This window comes from Streptopelia decaocto (assembly GCF_964273445.1).
Source record: "Streptopelia decaocto genome assembly, chromosome: 20".
Classification (NCBI taxonomy): Eukaryota; Metazoa; Chordata; class Aves; order Columbiformes; family Columbidae; genus Streptopelia; species Streptopelia decaocto.
The window spans coordinates 7289532-7308903 of record NC_138675.1 but is presented as its reverse complement, the minus strand read 5'-3'; the positions used below and the strand labels follow the sequence as shown (position 1 = coordinate 7308903).

At 63.8% G+C, this 19372-nt stretch overlaps 1 protein-coding gene across 5 annotated transcripts; it reads left to right on the top strand.

The window, feature by feature from the left end:
- Positions 1-32: 32 nt before the first annotated feature.
- Positions 33-19183, top strand: NPHP4 (nephrocystin 4). 5 transcript variants are annotated; one of them, XM_082070062.1, is made up of 29 exons: positions 33-207; positions 777-965; positions 1810-1941; positions 3356-3528; positions 3808-3872; positions 4135-4290; positions 4881-5017; positions 5351-5511; positions 5584-5710; positions 7953-8120; positions 8296-8425; positions 9862-9908; positions 10345-10556; positions 10654-10845; positions 11443-11612; positions 12150-12310; positions 12666-12846; positions 13754-13861; positions 13981-14183; positions 14259-14476; positions 14577-14766; positions 14883-14966; positions 15053-15209; positions 15476-15561; positions 16382-16467; positions 16804-16975; positions 17469-17648; positions 18392-18535; positions 18613-18887. In XM_082070062.1, exons 2-29 carry the CDS (start codon positions 831-833, stop codon positions 18751-18753), a joined length of 4116 nt encoding a protein of 1371 aa, XP_081926188.1. In that variant the 5' UTR covers positions 33-207; positions 777-830; the 3' UTR covers positions 18754-18887. The 5 variants fall into 5 exon arrangements, with proteins under 5 accessions (XP_081926188.1, XP_081926186.1, XP_081926184.1 ...); XM_082070060.1 differs by having other exon boundaries at positions 15065-15209; positions 18392-19183; XM_082070058.1 differs by having other exon boundaries at positions 18392-19183.
- The last annotated feature ends 189 nt before the right edge of the window (positions 19184-19372 follow it).

Here is a 19372-nt window from a genome sequence, read left to right as displayed (position 1 = left end):
GGGGGGACGGCCTCCGCCGCCGCCACCGCTTCCGCCGCCGAGTCCCGCACCGCTCTGGGATCTTTTCTCTGTCTTTTTCACCGCTCTCCGGCAGTGTGACGGTGTTGAGCGTGGGCGGCGGGGTGGTGAGCGGCGCTGGCGCATCCCTCTCCCCCCCCCGGCCTGGCGCGGAGTTGGTCGGGCCCGAGAAGATGTCGTCCGGGCACGGTGCGTGCGCGGGGGTCGGTGCGGCGGGCTGGGCGGGTCGTGTGGGTCCTGCCGTGCTGCGCGGGCCCTGAGCTGTCCGCCGCGCCCGCCGGGGCTTTGCCCTGCGGCGGACATGCAGCCCCGGTGGGTATCGATAGGGCCCGGCGCTCCGGTCCTGCCCTGCCCGCAGCGCCGTGGGGCGGCGCGGGTGGGCGCGCAGGCGGGCCTGGTCTCGCGCAGCACGGCCGGTCCCGGTGCCACGGGTGTGTGTGCACGTGCGCACGGGCGTGGCCGCTGTACGTGTGTGCGCACGTGGGCTCTGGCTACGTGCACATGTGTGCACGGGACTCGGTACGTGCGCCACGGGTGTCCGTGCACACACGCGTGTCCGCGGCTGGGGGGGCTGGGCTCGGCCCGCTGCGGTCCCGCCGTACCCCGGGAGAGCCCGCGGGTGCAGTGCTGAGCTCCCGCTCCGGGGAGCGCTGCCCCTCGCGGTGCGGGGCGGGCGCCCCGCGTCCCGCCGGGTTGTCCGTGCACAGCGCCGCGGCCCGGAGCGTGTTCGGGAACACGCGTTTCCTCCTGTTTTCCAGCCCAGTGCTCGCCCTAGCCAGCGCCGCAGGGAGGCGCGACCTTCGGGGAGCGAGATGAGCGAGTGGGAGCGGGTGTTCCTGCAGAACCTCGCCGTTCCTCCCCACGGCCAGCGCAGACGGGCTCGCCTGCCGCGCTCCGCCGCGTTCCGCTGCGTCCTGCGGCGCCTGGAAGGGGCCGCGCTCACCCAGGTACGGGGAGGAGAGCCCGGCCGGGCGGCCGCTGGGCCCGCGCTCGGGGTCTGCCCGGCGCCCCCCGCGGTGCCGCTCGGGGTCTGCCCGGCGCCCCCCGCGGTGCCGCTCGGGGTCTGCCCGGCGCCCTCCGCGGTGCCGCTCGGCGTCTGCCCGGCGCCCTCCGCGGTGCCGCTCGGCGTCTGCCCGGCGCCCTCCGCGGTGCCGCTCGGGGTCTGCCCGGCGCCCTCCGCGGTGCCGCTCGGGGTCTGCCCGGCGCCCCCCGCGGTGCCGCTCGGGGTCTGCCCGGCGCCCCCCGCGGTGCCGCTCGGGGTCTGCCCGGCGCCCCCCGCGGTGCCGCTCGGGGTCTGCCCGGCGCCCCCCGCGGTGCCGCTCGGGGTCCGCCCGGCGCCCTCTGCGGCGCCACCGGGCTGTGCCAAAGCCCGTCAAGGTGGAGGTTTTCAAAAGTTATTTGTTTTGGTGAGAACTAACCAGAGATCTCCCAGAAACACAAATCAACCCCGTGTCTCAATCCCATGTGTTTTTACCTGCAAGTGGGAGTTTGTGTTTAATTATTTTTTAAGTTAGGTAAGCATTTTAAAATTAAAATACGTGTGTAGCACTTTATAAGTCTGCTAACTCTTCATTATATGCTCAATACTCAGTTTCCGCACTCTTGCTTTGCTTGTTCAACCTCTGGCTTTTGGAAAGGTTCTCTGCTGCTGCACAAAGCTGTTCACAGCCACGTGCCTGGTCTGGGCGTCAGAAAACAGGAATTGCTCGTGCTCTCGTCCTGAAGTGTTTTCTGCAGCTTTGGGGCTGCGGAGCTGCTGTGTCCCTGAGCGGAGCCTGTCGTGCCTTGCAGGGAGCCGAGTACCAGCTGCGCCTGTCCCTTTTCGATGCCACCCACCACCACTTCTTCGGGAGGACGTGGAGGAGCGGCCGCCGAGCTGCCCGCGTTGCCGCGCTGCGCCCGCCCAGGGCGGCTTTCAACGAGGTGGGAGCCGGGCCCGGCGGGCAGGGTCTGTACCGCTGGCTTTGGGACAGCGCCCGCCGCGCCGGGGGAGGCGCGAGGGGCGGCGATGCCGGGGAGGCTGCTGGAGCTGCGGGAGCTCAGTCCCAGCAGGGAGGTTTTTAATGCACAAAGGGAAACAGCTGTTTTTGCTGGAGTTCAGCCTGGAGCTGCTCTCCTTTGGTGCTGGTTTGCTCTGGTGGGCGCGGAGCCTGCACAAGCTCTGACGCATTGTCTGTCTGTCCGGCCGGCCCTGCCCGCTGTAGTTTGTCCTGCACGCAGGCAGCAGCAGCAGCAGCGAGCCCTTGTCCCGTCCGGCACCCCCGGGAGCTCCCCGGGCCCTATCCTGTTATCGGGCTCCGCGGCGGTTGTTGGGGCTGGTGATGGCGGTTGGGTGCCTGCGGTGCCTGCAGCCGGCGGCAGAGCGCGGTGTTGCCTCAGCAGTGGAGGGGACGGGAAGGGACAGAGCAGCCTCTGCCGGCACAGCGCTGCTCTGGCATGGGAGCCAAACTGTGCCAGAGCCGCTGCCATCGCTCCCGCAAGCTGCGGTGTCCCTTCCTGGGGACATCCCGCTGCCCTGCGGTGTGGGTGACAACCAAGGTGTCACGTTTTGGTAGCTTTTTCTTCCACCTCCTCCAGTGCAGCACAGGTGAACGCCGCGCTCCGTCGTTTGTTCGAACAGGCAGTGTTATCTGAAGGGCGCTAATGCGCGTTTCTTCCCCCAGTGTTCTAATCACTGCCCGCCCCTGCTATTTTTGAAAGGCGTGGAGAAAATCCCCCCAGCCTGGGGAGCGATGAGCTTTTTGCTTTGCAGAGGACCTGCTGCACGGGCTCTCTGTGTCTTTGCAAGGCAAGGCATCGATCTGCAGCCAGCGGTCATTATTTCAATGTTTTGCAATAAAAGATAATAGAATAATGATTTATTTCACTGGGCTGTTGCAGTAATGTCTCTCTCTGTTATGCCTTCCTGACAGCCTGTGATTACGGGAAGCGTTTTCCCTGGGACACTGCACTAATGAGTTTTTAATAGAAAGATTAACCCAGCTTTAAATCCTGTCCCGGGGAGGTGACCTGTGTCGCAGCCCCTCCCGCGGCAGGAGGGTTCCCAGCGCCCGGGGGCTCACACCGTGCCACAGGCTCTTCTTACAGGCTCTGCAGCCTCTGAGTTACTTTGGCGAACTGGTGTTGCCAACAAAAAATAAATGTAAGAAGTTGATGTTTGAGATTGAAGGGGGTTGCGATTTCCGAGGGGTGCCGGAGGCCGGTTGCCACCAGCTGCTGTCTGGAAGATTCAGTGGGTGATGTGGCTGCGCTGCTGGCTGAACATGCAACAGGTTCTGCTCTGTCTGGAGCTGCCACCAGCTCTGAAACGCCTTTTGTCTCTCTGTTCCCATCCCAGACTGTTTACTTCCACACCTCCCTGAACCACCCCGGCATCACCGTGGTCGTGGAAGTGGTGGCGGTGGCAGGGAAAGAGGACGGGGGCTCTCGGCATCTCTCCTGCGGCTTTGGGCTCATCCCGCTCTTCGGCAGCGGGTCGGAGCCTGCGGGCCTGGCTGTCGAGGACAGAACGTAGGTCCCCCCACTGGGTGATGGGGCGTGCTGGGAGTTGGGTTGGAATGTGCACGGAGCACAAAGCATGGTCCTGGGGCTGCGGAAACAAAGCCAGCGCGTAGAACCCTGGAGTTCTGCACGGCTGGGGAGCAGCGATGGGCTCGAGCGGTGCCCGGCCTTGCCCCAAAGGAGAGGGGCTTTGCCGCGGGTGGTCTCTTGCTCCTGAGCGGAGCCTGTGAAGATGGAATGTGCCTCGGGGTGGCTTCCCTGACCGCTGCGCGTGCTCTTTGCTCTCAGGCTGAAGCTGTACCACGGGACGCCACGCGCCTTGCTGCACCCGCGCTTCCAGGACCCCCTGGAAAGTAAGAGGCAGCAGACATCGCGCCTCGCGCCTTCCCGTGGCCTCTCATCCAGACGAGCGTCGTGCGTCGGTCGGCACGACGCGTGGCCCGTGCCCTGGTGGCACTAACTGCCCGTTCCTCGCTGCCAGCTGGGGATCCTGGCCGGGCAAAACGAGGTTTTATTTGCTCCCAATACCTGTGTTTGCGGTAACGATTCCTTCAACAGCAGCGCTGCAAGGCTGTCTGCCCCAGTTTTGGACATCTTGGGGTGCTTTCTCTTTAGAGAACAAATACCTGACGATGATGGAGAAGAGCCACTTGCAGTACTCCCTGAAGCCCCACCAGCCCCTGGAGATGATATTCCACCTCCTTCCCGAAAACCTCCTGATGTCCGGGCTGCAGGACGTTCCTGGCTTGCTGCCGGCTCACGGGGACACGGGTAGGGGCTCCTTCCTCTGCCTGCGCCCTCCTGCCCGCAGCGGGTCCCGGGGGCTGCGGGCAGGGCTGGGCGGTTTTGGGGCGCTCCGGGTTCTCTGCAGCGCTGCCCCTTGGCGAGAGGGCTGCTGCAGCCCTTGTGTCCATTGCTCATCCTGACGGACGTCAGAGTGGCTCTGCTCTGCTCTTCCTTTAATTGCTTTGCTCCTGGGAAGCTGTTAGCGATAAATGATGGTGCGGTTAATTACAGCTGCTCAGCAGAGACTTGGGAGCCTGTGCAGCTGGTTCAGAGTCCCCCGTGGTGGGTGGGCTCCGGATTGCTGGGGTCTGGCAGGCTCAGGGGACGAGCTCTTGCACTCCCAGCCCTCGTTAATCTTTCCCTGTGGGCAGCAGCCTTGCTGTTCGAGCTAGAATGATGTGATCTGAGGACTGAGAGGGTAAAAAGTACCCTCTGTTCTGTGGCTGAATTATGCTCATCCTGCTGTCTGGAACACCCTATGCTAAGCACTCTAACTGACCGTTTCTGGGGGGTAACTGCTCATGGGAAGCCAAGCGAGTCTCCAGAGCAGAGTCCCGGTGCTGCTGGTCCCGCAGGTGACCGCCTGCAGAGGCCGCGGCTGCTGCGCCCGGTGCCGCGCTACCTGGAGCGGCTGTCGGTGCGGCTGCACCCGTCCCTGGAGGAGTTCGAGGAGGAGCTGCTGGACCTGCTGAACAGCGACCGCTTACTGCAGGTACCGCCGCGGTGGCCACGGCAGGGACAGCGCAGGCACCAGCACCGGTGCCGGCGCTTCGGTTACAGGTGGAGAGGAGGAGTTCAGATAAATGGCGCTCGTGTATTTGTTTCACTTGGAATCTGATTTTTTGCTGCGCAGCCTTCTGCTGGGTCAGCACACGGGTGCTCTGTGTCGGGTCTGTTTTGATCATCTGGACACTAAAGCGGAGTTTGGGTTTGCTCTGCCGTGGGAGGTGTGGGGGTGAGGTGCCGCGGCGCTCAGGGCGGTTGGGCTCTCCAGGGCCGGCAGCGCTCGGGGGCTGCCGGCGAGTCCTTTGTCTGCCCGTTGCAGGCCAACGCGGCGCCGGACGGCGACGGGCTGGCGGTTCGGGAGCGGCGGCTGCACGTCGGCGTCCACAACGGCCTGTGCTTCGTCCAGGCGCCGCAGGTGGCCGTGCTGGTGCCGGAGGCGGCGCAGGGCAGCTGCGCGGGGGTGCCCGGCTCCACAGCCAGGTAAGGGGACCCGCCGGTGCCGCGTCCGTCCCGCTCGGCGCTGCCCACAGCCGCGTCTCCGTCCCCGTGCAGGGCTGCGGGTCAAGCGCTGGTCCTGAGGAGCCGCATCCACCTGGACGAGATGGTCCCTCACCCGGCGTTCGGGGTCTGCTTCCTGCTCGAGTACGTGTGCTGCGCCGCGGGGAGAGCCGCTGGGAAGGTACGGCGGGGTATGGGACCCCATCTACCCCACGGAGACCCCCGCCCGCCCCCCGACACAGCGGCTCCCCTCATAGAGACCCCCGCCCGCCCCCCAGGCGCAGCGGCTCCCCTCATAGAGACCCCCGCCCGCCCCCAGGCGCAGCGGCTCCCCTCATAGAGACCCCCGCCCGCCCCCAGGCTCAGCGGCTCCCCTCATAGAGACCCCCGCCCGCCCCCAGGCTCAGCGGCTCCCCTCATAGAGACCCCCGCCCGCCCCCCAGGCTCAGCGGCTCCCCTCATAGAGACCCCTGCCCGCCCCCAGGCGCAGCGGCTCCCCTCATAGAGACCCCTGCCCGCCCCCAGGCGCAGCGGCTCCCCTCATAGAGACCCCCGCCCGCCCCCAGGCTCAGCGGCTCCCCTCATAGAGACCCCCGCCCGCCCCCAGGCGCAGCGGCTCCCCTCATAGAGACCCCTGCCCGCCCCCAGGCTCAGCGGCTCCCCTCATAGAGACCCCTGCCCGCCCCCAGGCTCAGCGGCTCCCCTCATAGAGACCCCTGCCCGCCCCCAGGCGCAGCGGCTCCCCTCATAGAGACCCCTGCCCGCCCCCAGGCGCAGCGGCTCCCCTCATAGAGACCCCTGCCCGCCCCCAGGCTCAGCGGCTCCCCTCATAGAGACCCCCGCCCGCCCCCCAGGCTCAGCGGCTCCTCGCTGCGTGGCCGCGGTGCCACACGAAGGGCCAACGAGATGTCCAGGTGTTTTCTGCAGCGCTGCACAAAATACCCTGCAAAGGGCTTACTGAGTCATTTAATTACATGTGGTTGTATTTCTCCACTGTGTACACGGAGAAGCATAGCCTGCAGTGGTCCTGCAGGAAAATTTGGAAAATTTTAGCTCTTTTTTTGTTTTATAAAAGACTTTAACTTTTCAGCGTAAATGCTAAATTCTAAAGAAATCTCTCTGGCTTTTTTATTTTCTCCTGAATGCTGAGGTGTTTCTGGAGCTTCAGCCTGTTGTCCAGACCTTAAAGCCAGGACAAGTCTCTATTGACTGCAGAGACCATGCTCGTTAGCACCTACTTACCGGTCATTTACATGGAACTGAGTTTAACCTTTCTGCAGGTTAAACCCAGCTTAGCTGTACAGCTTAGCTGTACTTAGTGTTCAGTCCTCCCCTTAGTGTTCAGTCCTCCCCTTCATTACCCCTCCAGTGGCCGGATCGATGGTCGGAGGTTCGTTAGGGGCCGGAATCATCGTCTGAGATGCTCGTTGCAAGTGCAGCGAGTGTCTGTCTCCCTGGAGCTGTCCGGAGCAGAACTGGGGGAAAGCAGATGTTTGTGGAGTGGGACAGGCCAGAGCGGTTTGTGTTGAGGGGCAGGAGAAGCTGAGCTTTGCTGTCAGAAATTCGGTGTTGGGTTTAACCCGTAAACAGCTGAAACCCCGGGACCCGCGGGGATCGGGGCTCCTGGTGCAGATGGAAGCGTTGGCGGTGCCGGGAAGCTGGGGCGGCAGAGCCGATAATCCCAAAGCCGCTTGCTCTGCCCTAATTAGCAGCCTGTGCAGGTGATTGCGGGCGCTGGCGGGTCTGGGTTTGCTCTGCAGCTCTGCCCGGGTGAGGGGGACGCTGTGGGTAAGTGGGAGCCTTTACGCTGCCTTTTGGGGGTCAAACATACGTATTGCTTATAACGTATATCCCTTAATGCAGCGGTGTGAGTGTGGGCTCAGCGGTGTGGGTGCTGGTGTCCCTGCCTCAGCCTGCGTGTGCTGAACATACACAGGAGACAGAAAGCCTGTGCTTTGAGGGGCGTTATATCGTGCGTTTGTGTTACATCAGCACTATATGATGCAGATCCATAGCACAGAGGCGATCAGGTGCAGTTACCTGGAGGGAGCGCTCCTGGTGCTCCTCGGAGCCTGCGGAGGGGTGGGAGCGGGAAGGTGGGGCTGCGGGGGGAAATGGGTGCCAAAGAGAAATAAGGCGCTGGGAAAGGGAACGGCTGCGGAGCAGGTGGCAGGGGAGCGGTGTCTGCGCCGCGGGCGTGGGGCGCTGCGGCAGATCAGAACCCGGCTCCGGCGAGGTGGGGGTGCTGGAGCTCACCCTGCTCCCCTCTTCCCCCCCAGGCCCGCGGTGGGTGCTGGAGCTCACCCTGCTCCCCTCTTCCCCCCCAGGCTCGCGGTGGGTGCTGGAGCTCACCCTGCTCCCCTCTTCCCCCCCAGGCTCGCGGTGGGTGCTGGAGCTCACCCTGCTCCCCTCTTCCCCCCCAGGCTCGCGGTGAGGCCGCTGACATGCGCTCGGTGCGTTGGGCCGTCTGGAGCCCCGTTCCCGGAGCCGGGGAGGCGCAGGTGGAGCTGCCCCTGCGAGGCGGCCCCCGCCGCGGCCCCTGCCAAGCCCTGGTGTACCGGACCCCCCCGGGCGGCCGCGGCTCCCGCCAGGTAAGGGCTGCTGGGCAGGCTGGCCGTAGAGGCTCTGCCGAAAGCCGCTGACGTGCCAGGCCGCCTCCGGCACACGCCGCGGTTTATCTGGCTGCAGGGCACGGGCATCGTCCCTCGGAGGCGGAGGGGCCTGCGCGCAGCTCGCTGTCTGAAAGCATTTTGTTTCCAATTTCAGGGGAAGCACGTGGAGTCTGGGACTGTCCAATTCCATGTTTCCACTGATTCGGAAGAACATCTTGTAACTGCTGCACAGATCCTACGTAAAGACAGGGACAGGTTGGAGAAGCCTCCCACGCCGTCGCTGAGTGAGTGTTTTCCAGATCGCTGACATTTAAAATATAGTGTGGCACTGGTGTCTGCTCGGGAGAAAAACACGACTTTGAGCTCCAGTGAGCTAGTTTGTGAATTACAGGAGCGAAGCGAGTTTCTGTCGAGCTGAACTCGGCTCTCAGGTCCCGTGCGGTCTCGGTGCGATGCTGCAGGTGCCTCGTGGCGTTTCAGTGTTTTATGAGCTTATCTGTCTCCGGTGAGCCGGTGATCCGGCTGGCGGGTCAGGGTGGTGCTGGTGGTGGGTGCAGCGTGGGCACTGCTGCCGCTCCGGTGCTGCCGTGACTGCCACGAGATGGCAGCGGCACCGCGGCTGTGCCGCAGCGAGTCCCGGCTCCCAGCATCGGCCGTTCTGCCGGGTCTGCTGGTGCGAGGGGCTTCGGAGCAGAGACCCCCACAGGTGCAATGGGGCTGGGGAGCTCTGGGTCAGGCTCCGCTCAGCGGCGCTGCCTCCCGGCTGCAGCTCCAGGAGGTTTCCCAGGCGCCGTCCAGGACACCGGGGCTGAGTGTGGGGATCCGGGGGGCTGGCGGCAGGGGGGGAGCCGGGCGGCTCGGCGCTGGTCCCGGCGCTGTGCCGCGAGGTGAGCAGCCGCGCGGGAGAGCCAGCCTGCAGCCGAGCTGCCGCGCACAGCATTCTGTTAACTTGGTGTAGCGCTCTGTTGGAAAATGTGACACCATCTGGTCCTTTTGGCCAGCGGAGGCTGAGCGCATCTTCTGTTGGCTCGGCTGCCGGTGCTGCCGATGGGTCTGCCCGTCGTCTCTTTGACACCGGCCAAAGCCATCCCAGCTGAGAGAACGGGGTTTGAGAAGAGCGGGACACAGGGCACTTCCCTTTGTGCGGCAGTCAGCGTGAAATAGCTGGAATATCTGGTGGTGAAAGCGAAATAAGGTTTTTGGCATCCCGTGGGTGCAGAGATAGAACATCTGTGCCTGCTCTGCTCCAGGGGAGCCGCGCTCGGGGAGCTCAGCTGTGCCAGCGGGACAGGAGCAGCCAAACAGAAACACAGCAAAGCTCCCACTGTTTGGGGGCACAAATGCATGAACAGATGAAGGGAGTGACAAGAAATAATGGAGAAACCTTAAGTGTTCTAAACTTCCATGTCTCATTAAGCATCCCACGTGGGCAGCACCGTGGGCCCCGGGGAGCCGCGGCTCGGCTGGCGACGGAGCAGCTGCCGCGTACGGCAGAGGTGGCAGCGCATGGCGCGGGAGATGTGCCGTGTCCCTGCCCCGGGCAAGGGGCTTAGTGGAAAAATAACCCGAAGGAGCGGTTGGGAGGCAGCCAGCGCCCCGCTGAGCCGGCGGCACCCCGGGTTTGGAAGGGCAGGTGGGGGCTGGCTGGGGAGGGCGCAGCTGTGGGTGCGATGTCGGGGGGTGGCGGCTGCGCTTGAGTATCTCCCGTCCCTGTCCGCAGGTCCGCCAGCCCCACCGTGCGTGGCGGCATCGCCGCAGGGACCGGGGGTAAGTGCCACGTGCCAGCGCACACGGTGACGGGCGGCGGCGTACGGGGGCACATCCCGCTACCGGCGTTTAAATCGAGCTATGGATGCTAAAAATCCCTCTTATGCTTTTGAATATCTCGATGCAGGGATCAATGCATGCAAACGTTTTTGATGAAACAAAATGCTTCATAAGACCACGTTAAGCAGTTTGATCTTCCTGCTGCGTTTTCTCGTCCCTCCCCTTGGCAGGGCAGGTGCAGCAGCGAAACATGGAGCAGAAGGACGAGCCCTCGAGCTCCCACTTCCCATGCCGGAGCACGCGGCGTCTGAGCCGTTCAGCGGGAGGGGTGATTGAGCGGGAGGGGTGATTGAGCGGGAGGGGTGCCGATTCGGCTGGCCTGGGGTTCTGCAGGGGGGTGCTTGGGGGCTGCTCACTCTCCCTGTTCTCCTTCCAGCTCCCGGTGTCCCAGCTCCCGTCCCCACCGCGGGACAGGGGCCGGTCCCCGGTGCCACGTGGCCGCAGCTCTTGGCAGGATGGAGCCATCACTCACCTGGAAGCCGACCTGGGCTCGCCGGACGCCGAGCCCTGTGCCGGTGACCAGCTGCGGGCGCTGCCCTTCACCCCGCTGCAGGTGCCCATGGCCGCCGTGGGGCTGCAGGCAGGCAGGTGACGCTCCCGCCCTTCCCGGGCTCCCGTCCCTGTCACCGGCCCCTCGGGGTTCCCCGCGGCCGCCTCCGCGCCCCTGAGCCCCGTTTCTCGCCAGCTCCCACGCGCCGCTGTCCCGCGCGTTCCTGGCGCGCCTGCACGCCGCCGGCTTCCCCGACATCCTGGACCGCAACGGGGAGCCGGTGGAGATCTCGGAGCCGGCGGAGCCGGGCAGCTTCAGCCTGCAGCTGGAGGAAGCCGACCCTCTGCAAGGCAACGAAGTAACCCTGCAGCTCCTGGCCTTCGGCAGGTGGGATGGCGGATCCCCGTGGTACCTTCTGCAGTGGATCCGAGGGCTCTCCTGGGGAGAGTCCTCCCAAAATCCCCCCTAAGCCCTCATGCTTGAGCAGGAGAAGTCCTTGCAAAGGTGCCGCTTCCCCCAGCACCTGCTGTGGAGGTGATGCCCCGGGAGCTCTGTGATGCTGCTCTTGCCCTTTCTGGGCACTTGTACATCATATTCCATTTTGGTTGTGTCCATTAGCCCCAAGGTGATGTAAAAGCTCCTTAATGCTGGGTTTCTCCATAAACATGTGTAGTGTAGAGGAAGTTGGCCGTGGGGGGTGGGTTTGGCTGGAGGGCCCTGCTCGCGGTGTTCCCGAGGGTGTGCGAAGGTAAAACGCTGCCTTTGGGCTCCTCCATCACACACGTGGCAGGAGGCAGCTGGGATGATGAGGCTTTTTGGAAAGCCAAGGCAAACCACATGCCTGCTCTCTTCAGGGAAGTCCAAACACTTGTGATGCTGCTGATCTTCTCCTGTCCTTCTGCCTCCCAGCGGGTGCCCAACACGCGAGGAGCTCGGGCTGGGAGGTGGCGCTGGGGAGCTCATCAAGCCCCTCTCTTGCTCAAGGGACGCCCGGGACAGCGAGGAGGGGACATGGCCGAGGACCATCTTCCTCACCTTCCAGTTCTACCGCTTCCCCCCCGTCACCACGCCGCGCCTGCAGCTGCTCGGCATGGACGGCGGGACCGCGGCGCAGCTCCTGCTCCGGGTGAACAAGGACGGGACCCTCAGCACCGGTGAGCTCTGGCTTAGGCTCCTCGTGCAGCTTTTCCATCAGTCGGATTTGGGCTCGCCTCAGCGGGCGGTGTCTGCTCTAAGAGCAAACCTGCTAGTTTGTGCATGAAACACGTTCAAAGTGTCCAGCGTTTGAAGTAGAGCAGCAGCAGTCCTTGGTGATGCAGTTCAGATGCTGAGGTTGCCGACTCCCACTGCAGTTAAATGTATTTTAAAAAAACCCAAAACCCAATAATGGTGACAGGTGAGAGCAGAGAGCCCAGAGCGAGCTGAATGCTTCTTGTTTCTTTCTGTCTTATTAAACTCTGGTCCCAAGAGACCCCAACCACATTGGGCTGATAAGGCTCCTTCTCCACGTAGAGCTGTTAATGGAGAGGGGTCTGTACAGAGCATTTCAGTGGGAAGGTGCCGGTCCGGAGGACCTCGCACCTCACTAATTGGCAGACAGGCTGATTAAGCGCAGGGTGAGCGCGCAGGCAGGTTCTCCGGAGTGCCGGTGCGCGGGGGCTCCGTGCCCGTGACGCTGCCCCGTTCGGCAGGGCCGCCGGGCTGGCAGCTCAGGTACCTGGTGGATCCGGCGTTCCTGCGCGCCGGGGAGCAGCGCTGGTTCCTGCGCTACCTGGCCCAGCACAGCCTCCAGATCGACGTCTGGGACGGAGACTCCCTGCTCCTCGTGGGCTCCGCTGCCCTCAGGCTGGAGGTACCGGTCGAGCCGCGGCTCTTTGCTGCCAGGCTCAGGACCCGCTCGGCCTGCGGGCGCCTTCCCCTTGTCCCCGCATTGAGATGCCGTTGCCTTATCCTCGTGTCTTTAGTAATCGAGTTGCTGTCAGCCCCCCTGTGTAACCAAGACCGATGTCAACCCGACGAGCCCCTAATTGTAGGGTTTGTCATCTTCTCCAAAGCAATGGCAAAACATTAACTTCCACTTCCCTGAACCGCTGCAGTATTCTGGGGCCAAACCCCCAGACCTCAGACACGCAAAGACCTCCTTACCTGCCCCTTCCACCCCAGACCGGCTCCCCGGTGACACATTTCTGTCCTCGCCTTGTCCGCAGCCCCTGCTGCGCCAGGGCCGGGCGGCCGTCAGGACCCACCACGAGCTGGAGGTGGCCACGACTGAGTACGAGCCGGAGGCGCCCGAGCTGGGCCGGGAGGCGCTGCGGCACGGTGCCCTGCGGCCCCTCGGAGTCCGCGTGGCCACCCGGGGCCGCCTCCACCTCTGCCTGGCCAACGTCGGTAAGAGCCGCTGCCCGCGCCAGCCAAGGGTTTGGTGCTGCACAGCGCCGGGGGGGCCGGGGGCGCGTAGGTTGGGTGCGAGCGAGCGGCCTGGAGCTTGTGCAGCACGCGCGAGGCCGTACCCGAAAAAAACCCACGCTTGTAGGAACCTTTTCTTCCCAGAACCCGCTGGGTGCTTTTATTTTATATATTTAATTCACCGTCTTATAAACGTTCAGTGACTCCAGGTTTCAAATCTTATCTCCAGAAGAAAGATTAGCTCCATTATGAGATACCGTACATCATCGTTTCCGTGCTTTGCCTGCGAGGGGACGATAAGCTCCTGGGAAGGACAACCTGGGGAGGGGTTTGACTTGCGCCCACAGAAGGGCGGGGGGAGGCAGAGGTGCTGCCCAGGACGCAGCCGCTTCTCCACTGCCGTTTGTTTTCCCTCTTGTTCTCTTCTTTTTGAATGTCAAAGTACTGTTGTTAAAGCCAATATTGAAAAGCGCAGTGCCCTGTAAGGACGGGGATGGGGTTTCTAGGCTGGGTACATCCCGGTGGCTTTACAGCCTCGTCCGGCTCTGGGCACGGCCTTTGCGGGAGCGGAATCGCAGCAGGAGTGGGGAGGTGCGGCGGTGCCGGTGGCAGTGCCGGGGATGGAGATGGAGAGCACCGGAATGGAAGCGGGCGCTGGCTGGGGCTGGGTGGTGAATCGCCTGGGATGGCGCCGTGCTCTTGGTGCCGCTGTCCCGGTGTGCGGTGGTAACGGCAACAGGCTCTGGAGGGAGCAGCATCGTCAGCGAACAGCTACTGCTCCTGCTTTTTAGAATTGTCTGTAAAGAGCTGCAGTGGGGGTGGATTTCACAGTAGATTTTACAGTGGTGGAAATGGTTTCTGCTTACCTACCCGTCTCCGCTCCCGCCAGGGCACCCGTGCGAGGACACGCCGGAGCAGCCGCCGTCCCCACGCCCGTCCCGCTCCTGCGCGGTCCCAGACGGCACCGGCAGCCGGTTCTCCCTGAGCTCCGCCGCCGGTGAGTCCTGCGGCCCGGGCTCGCGCCGGCCCTCTGCGCGGGTCCATGTTGGCAGCCCCGTGGCACCGCGGGGGCTGCGCTGGCCGTGTCCGCGGCGGTGCCATGGTGATGTCCCGCAGGTGGGCGGGTGTCGCGGGCACGCAGGCTGGCCGAGGTGGATGGAGAGCTGGCGTCCGCGCTGTGCAGCCGCCGGCCGGAGCCCAGGCCGGTCCCCCCGGCCGTCTCCAGCGAGGCCGCGGCCGCCCGCCGGCGCAAGCTGCGGCGCATGGCGCTGGTGCGGCAGCAGGAGGACGCCGGCGGTGGGAGGACGCCCCAGCTCTTGGTGAGGAGGGGGACACCGGGCTGGGGGTGCTGTGGTGGCTCCAGGCTCACGGTCCCTTCGGTCCCCACCCGGCAGGGCTGGCAGGAGCAACGTGCCCGGGACCTGCAGCTGGTGGCCGCCTACCGGGAGCACACCAAGGGCGAGAGCATCTCGCGGGTGCTCAGCCAGGCCATCGCCGCCACCCGCACCGTGCACGCCGTGCTGGGCACTGCAGAGTTCTTCGAGTTCTCCCTGAAGAACCCCTACGGCGTCCAGCACACTGTCACCATCGAGATCGACCACCCCGAGCTCAGGTGGGGCTGCAGCGGGGTGTCCCCTGTGCTTGTGGGGCGGTGCCGGGTGGCGCTGGCTCCTGACCGGTCCTCACCAGCACCTCTGCTCTCGCTCTCCCAGTGTCATACTGGACCCGCGGGAGTGGCGGCACTTCAAGGAGCTGACGCAGAGCGTCTCGCCGGTGGAGGAGGAGATGTTCCACCTCCGCGATGACCTCAGGCCTCAGGTGTACCTGCGCCCCAACGAGACCGTCCGCATCCCCTTCAAATACCAGACCTTCTCCGCAGACCCTGCCGTCATCGCAGCGCAGGTGAGCGCAGCCCCGTTGGAAGCTGTTCCTCATTGAAGGGTTTCCCTCGGCCGTGTTGGCCAGCACAGGGCCCTGCACCGCCGTGGCGGTGCCATAGCCCGCTCTCGCACCCACAGGGGCCGGCGGGGCTGGGTGCCGGTGCCAACACGGCCGCCTGCTCCCTGGGGAAGAGCGGGGCCGGGCAGACAAAGCACATCCAGGTGAGGGGGCCGGCGAGGGCGCCGCTCGAGGGGCTGCGGGAGGAGCAGTGTCGCTCTTGCCGAGCCCCGTCCCTCTCCCCGGCCAGGTCTCCTTCCAGGTGAGCGGGGGGAAGCCCATCGCGCTCCTGCACGTGACCGTGGAGCCGCAGCCCCACGTCGTGGACCAGACCTTCCGCTTCTACCACCCGGAGCTCACCTTCCTGAAGAAGACCATCCGGCTGCCCCCCTGGCACACGCTCCCCGGTGAGCCCGTCGCCGGCTGCCGCGGCTCACAGGAGCCTTCTGGCCGTGCTCAGCTCTGCTTCCTCGCCCTTTCACAGCCTCGAGCTCCTCGCTTGCCCTCTGTCAGCTTGCCTGCGTTAATTTTATCCTCGGTTCCCCGCACCAGCACGCCCGTGCGGTTGCTGGCAGCCTGACATGAGGCGTCCTGGTCTGTGCCGTGCGGGTGCAGGTTGCGAGCGCAAAGAGAAAATGCTGGATGTGGCTTCACGCCGGTCTCTCCTCCGCAGGCGCGCCGCTGGGGATGCCGGGCGGGGAACCCCAGATGTTTGTTCGCTGCAGCGACCCTGACATCATTTGCGAAACCAAAAATATGGTACTGGTGATGCTTCGGCGTCTGTCTGTCCTTTGTGTCCTTCTGCTGTGGTTGTTTTGTCAGCAAATGCCTTGCACCCCGTTTATCAGCCTGTGGCAGTGAAACCCTGGCAGCGATGGAGCCAGAATTGCCCTTTATTCCCAATTAAAAGCAGCCGCATCGTTTTTGCGGTTGAAGCTGAACGTTGCGCCGTATCGCGCCGTGCAGCAGCCTGCGGTTGCTTGTGCTCCCCAGCAAACACAAGACGGTTAAAATGCCGGGGAAAAGCAGCTCTATGTCCATAGAAGAGACGGACCTTCCTGGTGCTGGGTGGCTGTGCTGGGCTGGGGGCTCTTTAGGCCAAGCCTAAGCACCGGCCTGCATCCCTCCCCGCGCAGCCCGTTTGGTGATGCCCAGCACGGGCTGGCTTTCCTGGGCTTGCTTTGCAGCTGGGGGATGTGCAAAGGAAAAATAGACTTGGGCACATGTGTGCAGATGGTGACGAAGGGTAGTTGCTAATTGCCATTGCAGAAACACGTTAGTATGGTAATTGGATTAGGGCTTGTTAGAAAACTTGGGGAAAATTTGCCAAAATTTGATTACAGATGCAGACCTGGAATGCGATAGTTGTTTGTATCCTCTTTTGTAATTAAAAATACTGGAAGAGCTCAGCCAAGCTGTATAATAACTTAATAACATAGCTTAACTAGATGCTGAAAGCATCTGCTTTTGTAAGTGGGTTGATGGCGGGTTTTTCCTTTATGGAAGGAAGCCCTGGAGCCCTCATTAGCCGGTTTGATCTCGAGGTTAACTGCTGGGCCGCGCTCTCTTCTGCACGCAGGGGCCCGGGGAGCCGCAGGACATCTTCTTGAAAGTAGCCGGAGGACCAAGCCCGCAGATCAAAAAGTTCTTTGTTGCTATTTATATGTAAGTAGCAGGACCCCAAAAGTGGTCACCGAGACCCCCGCGCGCGGCGGGCGGGAGGCGCTCACCCCGCCCGGCCGCGCTCACCCCGCCCGGCCTTGCTCGCGGCTCCGGGCCCGGCCAGGAGGGTGCTCGGAGCCAGCTGCGCAAAACGCTTGCGGCTCTGGGTTTTACATCGTTGTCTTTTCCTCTAAATAATCCCCGGCCGGCGCATCTCTGGTGTGCAGGCTGATGCCTCCTGGGCCAGCTGGGCTGCCTCTGTGTCAGTGGTGCTGTGGGAGCAGGTGGGAGCGAGCCGGGACCCGGTCGGTGAGCCCCGTCGGTCTGTCTGTGCCGCAGGGACGCCTGGCTGGCGGCGCCGGTGCAGATCTGGCAGTTCTACGTGCACTCGCTGCAGCGGCTGGACGTGGGCTGCACGGCCGGGCAGCTGTCCCGCCTGTCCCTGCTGCTGCGCGGCACCGCGGCCCCGCGCAGGGTGCGCGCCTTCGCCTCCCACCCCCACGAGCTGCAGGTAACCGCGGGGAGACCCCGGCGCGGGCAGGGCGGCCCCTCGGATGGCGAGCAGCTCACTGCGTAAAGCGCTTGCCGTAATTATCTTTTGATGAGAGCTGTCATGTGCAGGATCATCGGCGTGAAACCCCAGAGGGCAAATTATCTGCATTAATGAGACCATGTGAAGACTAACAATTTCTTTAGAATTCATTCGGCCGTAATTGCAAAAGTGAATAATAAGTGGCACAAAAACTTCATCACTGTCCCGTAAACAAAGGAAAAAGTGTCCCTGGGTGCAGCCGTCGAGGGGACAGGGGCAGCTGCCTCTCCCCGAGCAGCTTCTCGTTCCCTACACAACTCGGCGTAGCTGGGGTTCGGTAGTGGTGGCTTTGGCATGCGGGGCGTTAGGAGCAGCCGGGTCCGGTTTATGCTCCGAGCTGGCCGTTGTGGAGCTGCGACGGGCCACGGCTGTTGGCTGTCATGGCTGCAGCTCCTGGTGCTGGTTTCCGCAGGTGGACCCGGACGGCGCCTTCGTCCTCCCCGCCAGCGGCGCCCAGGAGCTGCGCATCGGCGTGCGGCCGCGGCGCGCGGGCAGCCGCTTCATCTACCTCAACCTGGTGGACGTGGAGTCCCACCAGCTGCTGTCCTCCTGGCTGCTGTGCCTGGCCTGCCGGCAGCCGCTCATCTCCAAGGTACGGCGGCTCTCGCGGTGGCGGCGCTGGGGCGGCGCTCGCGGTCTGCCCGGTAACCCGGGGCTGTCTCCTGCTGCTTTGTGTTTGTGACACTTGTCACTCCAGAACAGATTTGGTCCTCTGGTGCCTGAATAACCTCCCTGGAGACTGTGGTGAATGTCTCTCCGGTGTTTTGGGGGCAGTCCTGTGCTGAGGGGTGTCAGCTCTGACATACCCCTGGTTGGGAAATTACGGCTGCAGCGCTGCTTTCCCGTAGCGCTGTGCCGGCAGAGGCCTTGCCTCGGAGTTAAAACTACATTTCCTGGCTAACGTGTTCCTTTTAAAGATGTTTCCCTGAGCACTCTGTACCGGGGGAGGTTCAGATCGGTGTTTAAACCGCTGCCTCCATGTCCCCCATGTGCCAGGCTGCCTGCACGGCCGCGGGGCGTCACCGGAGCGCGCACCGCGGCTCTGCCCGCAGAATCCGTTAATGAGCTGCAGGATGAGCCGGCCGGTGCCCTCCCCGGCCCTCTGGGCAGCTGTCCTCGCTTCTACGGAGGCGCGGGTGGCAGGACGCGCTCACTTGGACGCGGTTCCTTTGTACCTGTGGGCAGAGATCAAACGTGGCTGTGGCGGGAGGGACGTGGCAACGTGCCCCAGATCGACGTGCCGTGCAGGAGGCCATGGCCACTGTGGGGGAGACCCCGCTGTTCCTTTGCCCCCGCGGTCTGTGCCGCCCCCCACGGCCCGTGCTCCCCCCGCAGGCGTTCGAGATCTCGCTGCCCGCCGGCGGCGGGAGAGGCTGCAACAAGCGCATCACCTACACCAACCCCTACCCCTCGCCCCGGCTCTACTTCCTGAGCACCAACCGCCCCGACCTGCTGCAGTTCAAGGAGGATTCCTTCCAGGTACGTCCCCACGCTGCCGCCCCCCAGCCCCCCGTCCTGGCACTCGGGCCCGTGCCAGCTCCCCGGCGCTGCTGCAGGTGGCCGGCGGGGAGGTGTACACCATCGGGCTGCGCTTCGCGCCCAGCCGGGCGGCGGGCGAGGAGGAGATCCTCATCCACATCAACGACCACGAGGACAAGAACGAGGAAACCTTCTGCGTCAAGGTGCTCTACCAGTGAGCCCGGGGCACCGGGGCCGGTCCCCGCGCCGGCTGTGCGCCTCGGCGTGCCCGTGTCTCTCTGCCGGGGCCGTGATGAGCCCTGTCCCCTCCGGTCCCCTCCCCGCGCCGGGAGCTCTGGCCGCCCGTCGGGGTCCCCGGGCGTTGCTGTGGGTGCTGGTGGTGCCGTGTGGCACAAACCGGGGAGAGCCCAACGTGTTGTAGCCATGCGTTGTGCCTGCAGGATGTCTTTATTTTTGCTAAGCGTTACTGTATTTTTAGGCATGTTGGAGTCTTTATTTTTTAACTTGAGTTACAGATCTGATTCTGCAGAATATTTCTGAAGTATTTTATATTCTATGCTGAGTTTTGCACACACTGAAGCAATTTTCAGGAGATTTTTTTAATACTTTTTACTCACCGTTGATCAGTTAAACTTGCTGAGCAGAACTGACAAAGTGTGGTTGCGTTTCACTCCGTGGGAAGGGGAAAGGCCTTGCGGCCCCGTGGGGGCGAGTGCCGTCCGTCCCGCCGTGGGGTCCCCCCTGTCACCCCCGCTTCCTGTGGGGCTGAGGGACATCAGACCCCCCCCAGGGCACTGTAATCAGGGGGGCTGGGGTACTAAGGGCTCTCCCTCTGCC

What these genes read in the sequence shown, in the direction of transcription:
- NPHP4 (XM_082070058.1), top strand. Translation starts at nt 831, where the DNA reads ATGAGCGAGTGGGAGCGGGTGTTCCTGCAGAACCTCGCCGTTCCTCCC. An exon ending in GCGGCCGCGGCTCCCGCCAG is followed by an intron (nt 8,121 to 8,295) that starts GTAAGGGCTGCT and finishes TTCCAATTTCAG; the next exon opens with GGGAAGCACGTGGAGTCTGG. An exon ending in CCCCTGGCACACGCTCCCCG is followed by an intron (nt 15,210 to 15,475) that starts GTGAGCCCGTCG and finishes TCTCCTCCGCAG; the next exon opens with GCGCGCCGCTGGGGATGCCG.